Source organism: Strongylocentrotus purpuratus, unplaced genomic scaffold (genome assembly GCF_000002235.5).
Source record: "Strongylocentrotus purpuratus isolate Spur 01 unplaced genomic scaffold, Spur_5.0 spur5_scaffold_13, whole genome shotgun sequence".
NCBI lineage: Eukaryota > Metazoa > Echinodermata > Echinoidea > Camarodonta > Strongylocentrotidae > Strongylocentrotus > Strongylocentrotus purpuratus.
In genome coordinates, this window is record NW_022145598.1 from 21687618 (window position 1) to 21704502 (window position 16885).

General features: G+C 36.7%; 1 protein-coding gene across 3 annotated transcripts in view; it reads right to left on the reverse strand.

The window, feature by feature from the left end:
- Positions 1-8168: 8168 nt before the first annotated feature.
- LOC577341 overlaps positions 8169-16885 on the reverse strand; it is a 30555-nt gene continuing 21838 nt past the window's right edge. For all 3 annotated transcript variants that reach the window (XM_030983154.1, XM_794861.5, XM_003727632.3), the window contains 4 exons: positions 14881-15086; positions 11522-11704; positions 10589-10780; positions 8169-8943 (listed from right to left, as the gene is read on the reverse strand). In XM_030983154.1, the coding sequence (XP_030839014.1) occupies positions 8795-8943; positions 10589-10780; positions 11522-11704; positions 14881-15086 (730 nt within the window). In that variant the 3' untranslated portion in view covers positions 8169-8794. The remainder of the gene's footprint in view (positions 8944-10588; positions 10781-11521; positions 11705-14880; positions 15087-16885) is intronic.

Here is a 16885-nt window from a genome sequence, read left to right on the forward strand (position 1 = left end):
AGGTTCAACATTGAAAAAAAATCTGAATGTTTGCTTACTTTACTTAATTCCTAGATCACATCACTCCAGAGTGTTCGTTTGCTTGGCACCACACCGAGGAAGAAGTGAATAGGAAACTGCTTATCATTGGTCAAAATTGAATTTCAAAAGTACCGCGCGATCACAGTTAAACTTTCGAATATTCCTTTGAATAATATTGCATACGAAATTGAATTTTAAGGGGTAAACGTGTTACAAAAAAGGAAGTGAAATCTATCGGTCGGTCGCTTTGCTCTCTCGTTTGTACTTTCTGTGTTAAAGTTTGGGCAGAGCGAGGTACGCTTTCATTATTTTCCCCGGATGCTAAACATGAAAGCCAGGCGATACGATCCGCGTTCTCAATGACACATATAGATATTATGCAAAAATGTATGACTTGTGTATAGTTATGCTTTTACAAAATATGCAGCATGGGATAGGTATCATATCAATAGCATTCAGACGTAACTATATATGTATCCTAGGCTGTTATATGTTGCCAATTTGACGTTGATCTAATATTTTTGTTTAAATATTGGTAGACGTTTTAAATGTCGTACCCTTATAAATACTGAAAAAAAATATTCTTTGAAAATATACATAGTAATAAAAGATTTGTTTAAATTGCATTGTATAGATTCTTTGCTTTTTCACAGTCATCAAAGGACAATTATAATGTATGTTTTTAGATAAGGCCAAGCTGTATGATGACGTATTGCCACTTACGTAACTACTCTTTCCCCAGCAACCAGGCTAGTGGCCAATTAGAAGTTGATATTCAGGAATTAAAAAAATGTGATTGTAACAATCAAAACTTGGTTTGCTGATATAATAATATTTACTTTCTTTTGGTGTTGTGTTTTGGAAATGCTTATTGTTGCTATTCAATTGGGCAAGAAATAAAAGTGGTGGGAGAGAGAGAGAGAGAGAGAGAAGACAAAGGAATGAGAGGGATGAAAGAGAAAGCGGTGGAGAGGAAAGAAGGACTCAAGTGAAATATGTTTTCAATTTAGTTCATTGTAAAAGCTTTCAGATATAACGGCCATTTTCCAGTTGATGTTTTTTCTGTTCAGAAGGCGCGATAAAGACGTTGGCCGTTAAAAAAACCCTCAGAATTCTTACGAGGCCGATATTAATCAAGAGCTGTCATCCGCCTCGGCCTTCGGTCTCGTTGGCTGTTACCAACACAAATACATTTGAAATTGACAGAGAGAAAAGGGGAGAAAGAGAGCAAAATAGGAGAGAGAGATACAGAGATGGATAGAGACAAAAAGAAAGAAAGAATTATTATAGCAAAATGAAAAATGAAACATGAACTTTCTCTCTCTCTCTCTCTCTCTCTCTCTCTCTCTCTCTCTCTCTCTCTTTCCTCTCTCTCTCTCTCTCTCTCTCTCTCTCTCTCTCTCTTCCTCCCTCTGGTAAGGAACAGTTTGAATATTTTCTTAGGTATAGCCTAGATATCATATTTCAATACGCCTTGAATCCATAGTAACTTTGCTCATCCTTTGCACAAGTCACGGTAGGATTAACATGCCAATGTAAAATGCCTCCTTTTCAAGCCTAAGCTCGACCCAGGGTTTGTAGGGCGCTTGCTACACATACCGTTTACTTCCAATGAGCGAAGTTGCGTATCTTTCTAATCTTGCCCTTTGATTTTCCACCATACCGACTAGAATATATGAATATGACTCAATTCTATATCAGGACCATTCAGCCGTTGGTTGATTCAGTAATGTATTTTACAGACTTTGAGATCACATTGTGTAAATAATGCCTTTGAACATAGTGTGCATTGAACTTAAGAACGTGCTTTATTAGGTCAGTTCGTGTTTTGATAAGATAAATTATTTTGCTTAGTCATATAGTCCTCATCCTTTCTGTTTTCCTTTTTTTACCAGAAAAAGCACATAAGTCGAACACTGGTGAGGCCTACTACTAAAGGGACTCGGAAAGAGTATGTGTGTGGTTGCGTGTGTGCGCGCGTGTGTGTGTGTGGGATGGGAGGGGATCTGGGTCTTCGGAATCTTTTTTTCCAGTCCCACTTCCCTGGCTGTTCAAAGGTCAATCTATTGAACAACTTTTGGTTGGGGGGGGGGGGGGGGGTCAATGGCTTGAACAAATCCGGGATTTTAATCGGGGAAAAGACAAACAAGATAATTATTTATTCAATAAGTTTCAGAGCTGGGAGAAGATACCTTATAGTAGAAAGAATTGAACAAACTAATTTTCAACTGAGGCTTTCAAAATTAATTAAAGAAATTAAAAAAATATAAAATCGTCCCGATATAGGTTCCCATATGTAATATGAATAACAAAGTCTTGATTGTATATTGTTGTAGGCCTAATCTTTTTGTTTCGTTTTGTTATGTGTGTTTTGTATTACTTGCTTGCTTGCTTGAATGTCAGACAATCTTGAGTAATAAATTACACCATTGATAAATCTAATTACCATATGTATGTAGTTTATTTCAATTGTTGTGCGGATCCTAGATCCCTCAGTTTGCATGAATGTTTGAACATTTAAAAAAAAGTCGTATATTTTTAGTCCATTCTATATATAGTATGATTATGAATGTTTAATAATTTATATAATCTACATTCAAGCATATTATTTACATCTCTTCTTTATAAATTGGAAATATTGATTCAGAAGAGTTTTTGGGTGGTATGTGGTCACGCTTGGATGAACAGGATACATTGTTCAAGAGAGTGCAAAAAACGACTTACGCCAAAGTGATGCCCATGTTATTTTTTATTAGAATAATTGGGATTTGGGTATCAATTCGGTCTTTGCAGATCCAAATAACATCCCTAAGAAAACTAATCATGCCACACATATCAAAACACACACAGAGTCACACTCAGTGGTTTGTAATTATCTTGTGGAGAGTAAAAATCAGGAAACTTCAACATCTTTGAAAAGAGTATAATACAAATTAAAAAATGTATATTAATTCATCTATTTTGATTAATTTTAATACACCTAATAAACTTAAGCCTGAGGACATGAACATGGACATGGTAAAAGAAGCAGGTAATGTCTCTCTGTCAAGAGTTGCAAGGTTTGATGCTATTGACACAAAATGGTTGTTATAACCGGCACTCCTTTCGAAAAAAATCTGACAATGCAGCCAGAGAATATTAATATTAGAAATTGCTGACTCACGAAACAAGGCGTGCAAACACAATTTAATCACACGCCCGTTTCTCCAACCCAACGTCAATACAATGCGCCAACTACGAAGATGTCTCCGATCTTCCGAAACCTTTTCACGAAGAGATTACCCATACAGATTGCGGACTTTGCTGTTTCCAAAGATATCGCTGAAGCAACACATTATTACATATCTTTTGAAAATGTACTTTCCAACAAACATTGAGTTTTCGAGTCCACTTATGGTTAAAACGTAATTTTCACTTTGAACGATACGATATTAAATGATAATGGAATGATTTTCCGTCAGAAGTAAGTCGATCTAAAATCTAGATCTAAGTGTATGATTACGAATCAATTATTGTGAAAACTTTATATGATTTAATGGGCGTGTATCATTGCGTTGCTCTATAATGCTGTCTTGTTTACAGTGTAATGATTTGTGTGGGTTTTCTGTTCAATCTTTCCAGTGGGATTAATATCACATACGTCGATAAATGTTTTCATCATTTCAAAAGCTTGCAAATGCATATACACTGTACCAGGCGCGTACGCATGGGGGGGGGGGGGGGTGTTTGATGTTAAACCTCACCCCCCCCCCCCTTGATTTTTTTTTTTTTTATGTGTAAGTTTTGTGTATGATTTTTTTTTCTTTAATTTAATTTTTTTTAAATTATGCCCAAATTATGCCGCCCCCCCCCCCCCCAAAAGTGTACTTTTAACCCCCCCCCCCCTTGAGAAAAAAAATCATGCGTACGCCACTGCACTGTACGTACCTCTACATCTTTATTTTTGTTTAATAGGCTTGTCTGCCTACATGAGTGAGTTGCTCTATAATGCTGTATTGTTTACAGTGTAATGATTTGTGTGGGTTTTCTGTTCAATCTTTCCAGTGGGATTAATATAGGTTTTCCCGCCCAACTTCGTAAACTTAGCATCCGATTTAACGTTACGTTCATTCAAGTTCGTGCGAAATTGAATGACTATGTAGATCAACATTCAAAAAGCTAATTGCGTCGTTCAATTTGATTTAGTAGCATGCGATTTCATACTCTTGTCACGGAGAAGTGCAAAACGAGCATTCAATTTAGAAAAGCGTGCAAAGAGCATTCAAATTCGCGCCGGACAGACGGTGGTATGTATTCGAGCATTCAATTTCGTGATTAGGCATCCATATGTGACATTTGTGCATTGCTTTTCATTTGATGTTAATTGTCACTTAATATACTTCTGTTTGAATAATTTAATGCTAAGTTTACTTGTAGGAATGATTATGCGTATTCGTTAGCAGATATCTGTCATGACACAGGTAACTGTCCCAGAGAAGGCGCACAATTTGTGACTTCTCTTCTTCTTGTAAGAACAAGCTTTATAGTTATACACAGATCCTGGACAGCGGTAGAGTTGAGCTTTAGACATGGCCATGATGGAAACATAATACAATGATGAATAAAGAAAAATATGTGAAATGAAAAGAAAGAAAGATTACCCACTCAATCCAGATTGATAAAAAAAAAAAAAAAAAAAAAAAATAACTTCATTTATAATGAAATATATGAAGACATGACTGTATAAAGAAATGTTTCATCAAAAATAAAGATCGACAGAAAGAGAAAATATTGAATGCAATATAAATATATCAGACAAATAAGAAGATTGTATAATGTGAAATCATGTCAGAAAAGATCATAGAGTAAAATAATAAACAAATGAACATGAAAAAGGGAATATCCGAATAAACATCGAGCCTCATACAATGATTATGAGGTCTAGTTTTAATTTGAATGACCCGATTGCGAAAGAGGTTGCCCATAGACGAAAATGAAACCGCAATTCGACAAAGAATTGTCCTCCCACTCAACTTTGGCGAAATCGAATGACGCTAACGCATTTCCAAATTGACTGAAACAAACGTTAATTTGAATGTGCTTGTTTCGAAAATTCGGTGACTCGAAACGAAATTGAATGCAAAAAGTTTAAAAATGAAACAGGGAAGCAACGAGTGGAGAAAATTTGCTCGAACATGAATGCACGTTAGTGAAATTGATCGCTGCTTTGACGAAATTGGCCGGGAAAACCTATATTACAAATGTTGGTCAATGTCTTCATCTCTTCAAATCTTGTAAGGCCTAAACACTGTACCTCTACATTATAATGTCTTTCATCGCATCAGTTATCATAATTATGAGCCTATCTAATATTTTCCCACTTTTCTTTTCTTTTACAAGGTTTATTTTTTTGTTGGTCCTTGGTTTCGTTTATCACTATGATCTTTATTTTCAAGTTCCCTTTATAACACAATGACTTAAACTTCAAATGCATTTTATTGTCATGATGATGTGAAAATAAGCATTTCGAATCAGTTTAGTTCAGTCTGTGAGGAAAGCCTTATATACAAACATTACGTATTCTTAAAGATTGTTTATAAAATAAATGAAGGATAGACCCCCTGTTAAAGTAAATATGTAAAAAGATAGCCCGAGGATTTCTAAAAGTGTGTATGGTTCATTTCTGCCAGCAATGGTCTACCCAATAAATGACATGTGATGGCGCTACACATCGACTAGAAATATTGTGACAGAGATATGACAGGGTCGGAGGCGTATATGGGCGGATCTTGGCAAAGAGAGCTTTGTGAAACGCATATCAAACAAGTAGCTTACTATGGCCCTGCTTTAGTAAAGAAGTTCGACTTACGTGTATAGCGGTGTGGAGAAAGGGCCCCCTGATGGCGAGATTCGAGTAGTCAAAGTTATAGGGTGGACCTGTGCGCTATACATTAGTAGCCACTATTATTTTTATTATTATTATTATTATTGTTATTATTATCAAGACGTTTCTTATTTCCTATTGTCTTCTTTCGTTACTGCTTGTTTACAACGTTAACTATAAAGGTATACCGTGTGAGTCAACAAAAGTTTACACTCAGAAAATTGCCATTTATTTTAAGAGTCAGCTATGAACGAAAGGTTATCATATATGTTTTGAAAGAGTGTTATATCCCGAATCGTTTGGTATCATTTTTGTGTGGTATGTGTTCACGCTTGGATGAACAGGAGGCATTGTTTGCGAGATTTAATTTACTGTTCATAGATGATTGTTTTTTTTCTTCTTCAATTTAGCAATTTTCTAAGTGTACACTTGTTTTTACTCACACGGTAGTACACGAAGATCGAGCGAGAATACTGACACAGCAACATATCTATGCGTATCTTTCTTGCTCCCTCGACGAGACCAACAACCCCCACCTCTCTCCTCTCTTTCTTCCCCCGTTTCTTTTGTGTCATTTTCTCTTCCCCCCCCTTCTTTCATTTTGTTCTTTTCCTTTCTTTCCCTCTCATTTTTCCCGACGGCATCGCAATTTTACCGACAATATCCTGATAGGTGGGGCAGGGGTGTAGCACCCCCCCCCCCCTCCTCTAGCGACGCTCCTATCTGCACCTAGTTATCTTTATTTATCAATTATACTGGAAGTAAACTTTGTTGTGGTATAAATTTAATTTCGATATAAAAGTACAACGAATAACATATTCCGGCGCCATGCTGCCCGATTATCGTCATATCACTTCATGGGGACATTCACATACTTCGCTGCCTGGAACTATTCAATTAATAAATTTTGCGAGTGAGGAAAGGGAAACTTTACCTCTTGAATTTGGAATAATCTCCACAGCCGAGATCTCCCCCTACTGCTGCAAACCGGAGATGAAGCAATTCGCTGCGCTATTTCGCCACGACGATTTTGCTAATCATAATAACATTAGGAATATTAATCAGTAACAAATTACACTATTCGATTTGATTGTCCAACAGTATTTCATTTTTCCTCCATTTCCCCAAATTTGGATCCTAATTGGATCCAGATTGTACAGTGGGCACAAAAGGTTTTATAGATTACAAGGTAACTCTTTAATTTTTTCCTTTCTTTTCTTTTGCGAAAACACAACACAAGAACTGATAGAAACACAAATATTCAACATTTTCTTGACAACGATCAATATATTTTTTATTTATTTGCACAAATGCAATATGTAAAATAACTCAGGAATTCTTTGAATATTTCAAACATATTTCTTCATCAACATTACAAACTTCCAAGAAAATGTTCAATAACCTGAACACATTACTTCCTCGTTACACCACAAAGCTGAATGTAGGAAAGACAAACTTCATTTCCAAAGAACGTTCCCAAGGCAAAGTACAAGTTTCATAGGTTCAGGGCCCCGTTTCATTAAAATTGTTATCAATTAACAACTGCCATGACAAGTCTGCTCAGAGCCAATCAAATGCAAATCCTTGGGGGGGGGGGGGGGAGGGTAGGAAAAGAATTATAAAAAAATATGTACTCTTACCCCCATTTTATGTGTGTGTATTTCAGTTGTCACTCTTTATGTAAATCAATTATATTACTTTATCAATAAATGCAGAAACATTTGCTGAAAAAAAATCTTCTTAAAGTGATTTGGTAAAATTGTTAAAGGTACTATGTCCCATTTGCAGGCCAAAAAAGGGAAAAGGTTAAATTCCAACGGCATTTAAAAGATAGATCTACAGTAATACTAATTGAGAACTTCCCTAAAAAAAGGGGGGCTTGAAAATGTCTGTAAGTGGGAAAATAACAACTATTAGTTGTTGAATCGACTTAAGAGCTATAGAGCCGGTAAGTAGTAGTCTGAATTTCAGACCATTGTACCAAATGGTAGTACGTTTTATGCTGCACAAAGATTCAATCAGTTTAATTTTTGCCATTACAAGAAGTTGGTTATTGATGTAGACAAATGCTCATGTACCCTTTACAGCTCATTTCATGTATGTTATTACCAAAGAAGAAAAAAAGCCAGTCAGTCACTCAATAGTGTCTGACTGTGAAGTCTAGCAAGAAAACAGGTTTCCTTGCATAATTTGAATATAAGGACACTGATAACGTTTAAATTTCTTTATTAAACAGTAGAGACGTGCTGTACATAGCAGTGATTTTTTTTTAGATACAATTTTATTTTGGTATGACACTTATCTTCAAAAGCTGCATCCCCAGTTATCATAGGCTAGTATTCAAAGAGTTGAACATTTCTGTATTTTGTATTTTATGATCGTAAATAAAACCAACCCCCCAAAAAGTTTAAAAGCAGAATCCAACACTGGACTGCTCATGGCTAACCCTGGCATTTGTAATGAACAAGGAACAAGGAACAAAGACTTGTCGTAAACTGGGAACATTGAACAATTTTGAACGATCCAATTTAACAGTATTAAACGATGGTCAACTTCTCAGTCTGCAAAATTCACTTCTCGTTTGATTTGAACAAGAAGTGCATTCCAATCAGAAGGCTTTGATACATCTCTTTCCTTGTCCCTCTTAAAAACTTGCTTTCCCCAGTTTCGATCTATCCTGAAGAACACTAATTCTTCCCCGGACGATCACTCTCCATGCTTCAGTCGAGGTCAAAGGTCAATTACACACACTGTTTCCGGCTATCCTGAGGAAAAATAAACCCAAATGTTCGTCCTCCATAGTCTTCTCAAGCAAACTTCATCCTCCGTTAGGTTCAGCCCGAGTCTTGCCAAGCTTTTATTCAGCTTCCTCATTCCTCTCAAGTTTATTCAAGCCAACGTGATGTATTCTCAACCCGAGTCTTGCTTTGTTTTTTTCTTGGCTTTCTTTGTTCTTTCATATCGTATCGTGTCACTTTCTAGCGAGGTCAGTTCAGCGAGTCTTTGATTGAAGTCTGGGGTGGCTCCTGATGCAGGGTCATGAAACGGGTACTGGTTCTCTGTGGAAAGAAGGTTAAAAGGGGAGAAAAATGTTTAAAAACATGACAATAAACTTTCTCCCCCTCAGCTTAGAAAATTTCTCCAGGTTTGAATCTTATAGACAAAGTATTACCTTTTAAAGGCATTGTTTAGCAATATCTCCAGTTTACAAATCTGAGATGCATGGCCCTACGTGTTATCAGCGTTTGTGATATGGTGTAATATTGAAGTCCTAAAAGAATTGTGCTTCAAAATGATCATGAAGTGCTTCAAAAAATAAAAATCTTTGAGTGACCAGTTTTACCAGACTCATTTTCCCCCCATAGACTGTAGCGTTGGGAAAATAGTTTTGGAAATTTTGAATTCCGATCATAAATATCTTGATAATCACATTGGCTTGTAAAAGTCATGGGATTCATTTCTGAACCAAAAGTTTATAATGATGATTGCAGCATGAGCTAAGTCCAGGATTTTGTTTAGAATCAGATCAAAGTTACCTTATACCATAAGGTTTATGTACAAATGAAGAGAGTAATTCTTGGCAACAGCGATCAGATATGAATATTAGTGATATCCAAATAAGAAAGCAACATAATAATGTTGATATTGTAATGATAATTTAAAGGGGCTGTAAACTGACGAATACAGGGGAATGCCATCTATGTCTCCTTTTGGACATCTGCACGCAAATGAATGGACTTGATTAACGGTAGTCAGTGACTAAATCTCTACATGGTCAGCATCCACGAAACAGACCGAAGTTCTCTTCTCTACGTAGTCGTAATATTCCCGATTGGCCCTGAGTCAGGCCACGGGAAAGACACGTAGTTTCATCAGTTCACACCCCCTTTATTTAGCACTTTTGCAATACCTTTTCTTATCCTTTGTTAACTTGATTGCGAGATTCTGAGTCATCAGGGGCAAAAAAAGTTGACACCAATATGTCAGTGGTCAACTAAGAGACAATGCAGCAACATTCAAAATACATGTACACCTGTAGTACTAAAAGGTCCTAAGAAAACGACTGGAAAGTACTTTCAACAAGATGGTGCCCATAAATATATTTGTACTTGGTCATAAATAAATGGGCCAATATAGCCCAATACTTCCTCTTACCAAATAAAAAACAATAGACCAGTTCACATGTATCCTGAATGACCTGGAAAATCCCCAGATCCTCAAAACATGAAGAGTTCTGAATTTGTACATTTTGAAATGATCACTCCTAAAGCGATGGAGGTGCTACATAAATAGCCTTTGTTTCCCTATTTCAAAAAATACTTCCACCTGTGTATTATGGAGTGCACTGCTTGTGCATAAATGAATAATAATTACATAATTTTAATGAGCATGCATCCAGTATTTTGTCTCCATCTATTTCACAATTTGGTCTGCAATGACCTGCTCATGCTCAGACTGCAACTATGAACTTGCCTAATGACCGTAGACGGGTCTGGTTTTATGAGAGAGAAAGATTTACTAATACAGTGAAACCTCTCTATAAAGACCACTCTAGTGGGACAAGAAAAGTGGTCTTTACAGGCAGGTGGTCTTTATGTGCAGGTTCCTTTAGTACATATTTCAATGAGAAACAATTTTCAAGGGAAACAAAAAATGTGGTCTTTGTAGACAGGTGGTTGCTAAAGCAGGTTTGACTGTACTTACGTTTGTATTTTTCACTCTGCCCCGACAGGAAAGCAGCTCTTGTTCTCGTCTTCACATTGCTAGTCCGTCCCTGGCTTCCCATGGAGCTCCCGGTGTTGAGCCCTCCTCCACTGGTTTCCCTGTTCCCAAAGCCCATGCTCTGCCCCCGTAGCGCCCCTGAAGCCCCGGAGCTGGAAAGCGATGTGGGGGTACCTGATTTCCAAAGTAATAACAAAATCACAATTCATATCTTCCTTCAGAAAACAATATAAAATCTTACTACTAAATAGTTTTTAATCATCACAGTTGTTGACTTTTTATATCTGAACCCCTTTCATTGTTGTTTTCTTTTCCCCCCTTTATATATATATATATATATATTTCTATTTCACTTTCTCTTCCCTTATAGATAGTTCAAGTGTCTGTACTTTGCTTATTTTACTTAATTTATTGTTGTGTGCTTATAATATTTTGTATTTCTGTAATGGGCGATTCCAACTTTATAAGTTTTCGCAACCTTCATGTAAAGCCCCACATATAACCTTTGTAAATATAGTTAACATTTACTGTTACCTTGTATCAGGGGTGATAGTGAGCGCTAAAAAAACAACAAGTTTTTTATTTTCCCTCAACCACGCCCCCCTTGAGTGTAAAAAAAAGAAGAGGATTCAGGAGGGGTGGGGGGGGGGGTGATGGCGTCTAACAACATTTCCCCCTTTTGAGTAAGAAAAATTGGGAAATAATAGGGAAAAATAAGGAATAATAGGGAAAAACAAGGAAGAATAGAAAAAATAAGTGAAAATAAAGGAAAATCCGGATAAAAATCTGGAAGAAAAAAAAAAAATAGGGGAAAAATTAAAAAATCATAAACCGATTTAAATCGGGTTTTATCAGGTCTGTTGTAGACTTTAATATTTATATTGCGAAATAAATTGAATTGAATGGTATTGATACCTGCGCTGGTGATTGACAGGGAGGCGATGGTGTTGACGACAGGTGCTGGAGGGGCGTGGCCATGACGGAAGGATGTGAGATGAACGTTGGGCTGGTCTCTCATGAAGGAGTTCTTGGAAGTGGGTCGGAAGCCGTTTCTTCTCATGTTGTTGAGATCGAACTGTGGCCCGCTCTCGCTACCCACTGTGGATGTAAGGATAGCAGACATTTTGATAATCAGCAAATCAGGTAATAATAGTAACATTAACAGCCGAACTAAAATATCATTGAAATATTCAAATATTGGTGCTTTACCATGTTTTGATTGAGATTTCTCTCAAGGCAAGCTCACCTATTTCTTAGAATTAATTTCTTTATTTTATTCTTCTTTTTTAAGGTTTCCAAAACAAAGTTGTATACACTGCTCTTGACCTTGAGTTTTTTTTTCTCCTTTAGCTCTGCTTAAAGTTTTGACATTGATCTGCCAGGCCTTGTGATAACTTTTCTAAAGTCAACTAGATGGCCAATGTCAATTTTATGGTCTGTCACTCTACTGGGCTGTCCCAGTTTTGACAAAATATGCCCCAAAATGTAAGATCATACGAGCAGTAGATAGCTACACCTTGCCCTGTACTAAATGGCAAATAGTTTGTGTCTTTAACCATGTTTACTTTGTTATCAAAACTATTGGTAAACCAATAACTCCAAAACACCTTTAATATTAAGAGAGAAGCAACATTGACATTGATTATGTCACGATCGAAGATAAAAATTTACTACGATACAGTTCTTTTTTTTAATGAGTAATTATGAATTCAAATTCAAATTCAAGTTTTATTCATGTTTCCAACAAAACATTACAAATTAATTATAAGCATTAAAACAAATGTAAGCAGGAATCCCGAAACCTTAAGCAAAGATATATAAGCCAGTATTCAGTAAGCCTAATAAATAAACTCAACAAACTGTACATCCTTTTAGGAATTAATGAAAAAGCAGCCCCAGAAAAAAGAGCCCCCTGAAATGGAAAAAAAAAGCCCCTGAAAAGTTGAAAAAGAAACCCTCGAAAATTTCCGCCAAAATTGGATATGGAGCCCCCGAAATGAAAAAAATATTTTTTCCCTGCATTATGTCATGATCGAAGACAAAAAAATCAAATCGATAGCAATAACCACGGGCCTACGCATTAATAATTGATTTTCTTGATAACAAAAGACAAAGGCACACAACTAAAGGAAATTAACAACCACAAATAGCATTGAAAATGCTACAATTATAGTCTATGCCGGGCTCAACGATACCAGCACAAATAATCAAGGATAAAATTGATTTTATGCAATGCTTATATTTTTGTTTGTTACCGTATTCTAAATAAACCACAGCACTCAACAAAATCAGCCAATTTTCCCTCTAACACCCACTAGACTAGAAATACAATATGATGAAAAAAGGAAGAAAAACTGCAATCATTGACAAATTTACAAGCCTCAACTGTATACAAACATACATGTACATGTACACAGTACAATACTCAATTAGATAAGGGAAATCCAAAATGAATTTGTTATTGAGGGGATCATTAGTGCAATTAAATGGGATAGGTTATCAAGATCTACTTTTAATGTAATACATGTAAGCCTTCAACAATAGAAACTATCAAATATTAACTAATAATATCTACAATGTATAAAGTGCTAAGAGAAGTGCTAGATATAAATCCAGATTATTATCATATCAAGTATTAACTACACTACAGTTATAATTTCATCTTCTTCTCTTTGATCAGCACCACTATTACTACAAATACATGATCAGCAGTGTTTTTTAATCTGAATCTGTAGTAGTATCAGGGGGAAAAATACACAGGGGCTCCGGGCATGCCCAAAAGAGCCCCTGAAAGTCATAAAAGAGCCCCCAAAATGCATAAAGTTCAATGCAAAACAAATTAAAGAGTGTTATTTGTATGCTAGCAAGCTTGAAAAGTAGCCCCTGAAAAAAATTATATTTTTTTCCCCGAGTAGTATCCAACTATAAAATCACTATTTCTTATTATACCTTCATCCTTATTCTGTTTTTCTGAGCTGTACGACAGAAGACTCATTCGTCTATACCTCAATGCTACACGTGCATGGCATGTGTGTGTGTATGCATGGGGAAAATATATCCATATGATCGCAATGTAAGAGGATAATGGAAATAAATAAATTGAATTTCATTAATGTTCAGTTAAGGCTGGAACAGTACAATTTTCAATAAGCAAATTGAACAGTATTGAAAATGACGAGATAATAAAATGGACATCACATTATGACTAGGACATCACATTTATGACTAGTAAATACAATTAAATTGCAGTATACAAGGAGGTCAATAGTTCTGCTAGGAGTTCAAGAACAGTCCGTACACAAATAAATTGCGGTAGGTGAATAAAGGCAACGTAAAAAGTAACACAATTTAAAGGCAAACATTTCTGACGATCAACATAAAACAATATACAGTAGACTACCCAGACACTTCATCATCAAAATCCTTTGAATCTCCATGACAACTGCCCTAAGTGGATTACATATGATGCAGCATGAACCCAGTTCAAGACAGGGGACACTGAAATCATGGGGGGGGGGGGGCACACTGCTTTTCTAGGTGGGTGAAATGTGAATTTACAATGCTATTGATTAAGGAGGTGGAAGGGGTCCTGTCTATACCTTTTTTCACTTCTGTTTGTCCCTTTCTCCACCCCCCCCCCCCCACCTCCCTCTCTCTCTCTCTCGCTCTCTCTCTCTCCCTTTTTTCCACTTTTTAGACTGAGCACGATCTTCTGGGAAGGGTCCCCGCCATCCCATGATCTTCTTTGTCTTCACTTCCCTTTCGCCCTTTCACTTTCTCCCTCTCTCTCTCTCTCTCTCTCTCTCTCTTTTTTGTCTCTCCTTTGTCTCTCCTCTCTCTCCCTCTTTCTTTCCCTCCCTCCCTCCCTCCCTCCCTCCCTCCCTACCTCCCTCCCTCTCTGTCCTGCCATCTACACGTAATGGGAATGAGTGATGTGCATCCTACACATATGCACCCCCCCCCCCCCATTCCTTATATGCCACTCACTGCTGTATATTACTTCTAAGTAAATGAATAATATAATAGTTAATAACAGTTATTCCTTTTATAGCGCATTTCGGGACCGTGGGCCTTCTCAATGCGCTTTACAGATATACTATTACCCCGGTCATCGGATTCATGCTTACCCGCACACAAGGTATGCACACTCTCTACTCCCTTGGGAGCATTCCAGCCAGTCGCCATTCTACAAGCGCCACTTGCTAATCAAACCACGTTAGCTTTCGCATCCTACCAGGTACATGTAGGTACCCAATAACAAATGAAGAACTCACCTCTGGCATCTAGCCTAGAACTAGAAGAAGGCGGCGCCTCCGTGTGGATCCGTTTCTCCCGCTCCCTCTCCAGCTTCCTCTCAAAATGCTTGAGGTCTTCGCTGGACATCTGACGGCTGATGTCCGAACTCTGACCGCTGGAGCTGACCACCGGTGAGCTGCCCTGGACCCCATCTTGGTTGGAGTAACTTGTTGAGTTACTTGAGCTAGAGAAACAAAATGTAAGAAAATAAACAGATTTGTCTTTTTGTTAGCATAACTACATGTACCAACCATTCCTATTTTGGGGAGGCCTCAAAACTGATTTTATGCACCCCAGATTCCTCGATTTTTTTTCTAAATGTGCGATACAAATGAAAACATCATATTCATGTTTCTAGTAACACTGTGAACAATTGTGATGTTGCAGTAGAGGAGATTCAAGCTGTAAATAACCATCACCTGCTTGCCTGACAAACTTGAACTACATGTATAAATGGCTCTGAAATCATGTTATATTAATTTATCATATTCCGGTATACATGTAATGGTAAATTATTCAGATATTCTTATAAAAAATGAAGAAAAAAAGTCTAGTTTAGAAGTTCAGTAGGAAATACCATCAAATATATTTTTTGCATGTAAGAAATGACCAGAGTAACCAGAAGGAAATTGTCAATGCTTGTTGCATTGATGTTTTGCACTGAAAAATGCAAAATTGAACTACTGTATCTTGCACACGTTTTAATTGAAACTGAAAGTACAAGAGTATCCAAGCTTTGCATGACTGAAAAAGTACAACTATGAATTAGGATTCATCATGCTCACAATTTGAACACAAAACACAAATGCAAGCAAGAATGTGTTTAACTGAAAAAGATAAAAACAAAGAAGTTTAACAATATAAAGAAAAAAATATTGTTTTTAAAACTTGAAAAGCTTATGCAAGTAAAAACAAAAAGCAACATTTAATAAAAGCTATTAAAAAAAGTATAATCCGAATTCAAAGAGAGAATATGAAACAGAAAAAGCAACTGGGCTAATTTATGTTTGTATTAAAGAACACTGATTAAATGATGCAAATAAAGAGACAAATATAAGTATGGAATTCAAATATCAAATATCAACATATATATGCAAAAAGGTAGAAAAGGAAATCATATTCTCCAAAGTACAGACTTACATGTATGTATACTGGTAGTGAGTATTATAACAGAAAATGATGAAAAGGTGTCTATACTGACCAGTCTAGACTCTGCACAAAATGGTTTAATACTGTATTCAAGTTTTATCAAACTGTTGGTACAAAAGGGGGGGGGGGGTGCTATGAAGATAACAGTTTGCCCAACGAAGCAAGTTAGCAACATGTAAAGGCAAGGTGGAACATATTCTGTTTGCGTGTTTTTGTACACAAAACATGAGTTGTATTGGCTCATTCCTCTATGGAATCTGGAAACAAAAATACATAAATTTGACTAAAATTACCTATTTCTACATTGAATAGCATTGTTAACTGTTTCTATACATTTTTTGGAAATAGTTTCTCTTGACAATTAACACAAAACAAAACTTGCCAGAGGCTTGACCAACAAAGTGACAACTAATACACAAAGTGTATTCCATTCGTAAAAATGCCATTATTCATAGCAGGTGAATGAAAATGCCTGGTAAACAGGGCAGCGTCTCACGAAACTGTCATACATGTAAAGTACAAGTTAACCGACATGATCCCATTGATATGCGTGTATTGCGTTTAACATGCGTTTCAATAGGCGTGTCTGCACTATCTCGAGATTGCCAAATATCCAGCTATTTGAATTATCCCGATCGCAAACTATCCAGCTAATTTGCGTCTTCATTAGACCGAAGTTGCAAATTAGCTGGATAGTTGGTCGGGATAATATCCCAAGATATCTCGGTCTAGTTTGCGGTTTTCCGTGTTTACTAGTTGTACTAGCGCGGCGCTGAGCGGTATAGATCGCATGTGCGCGGAAAACCGGAAATCGTTGTGCATGATGGGATCGGG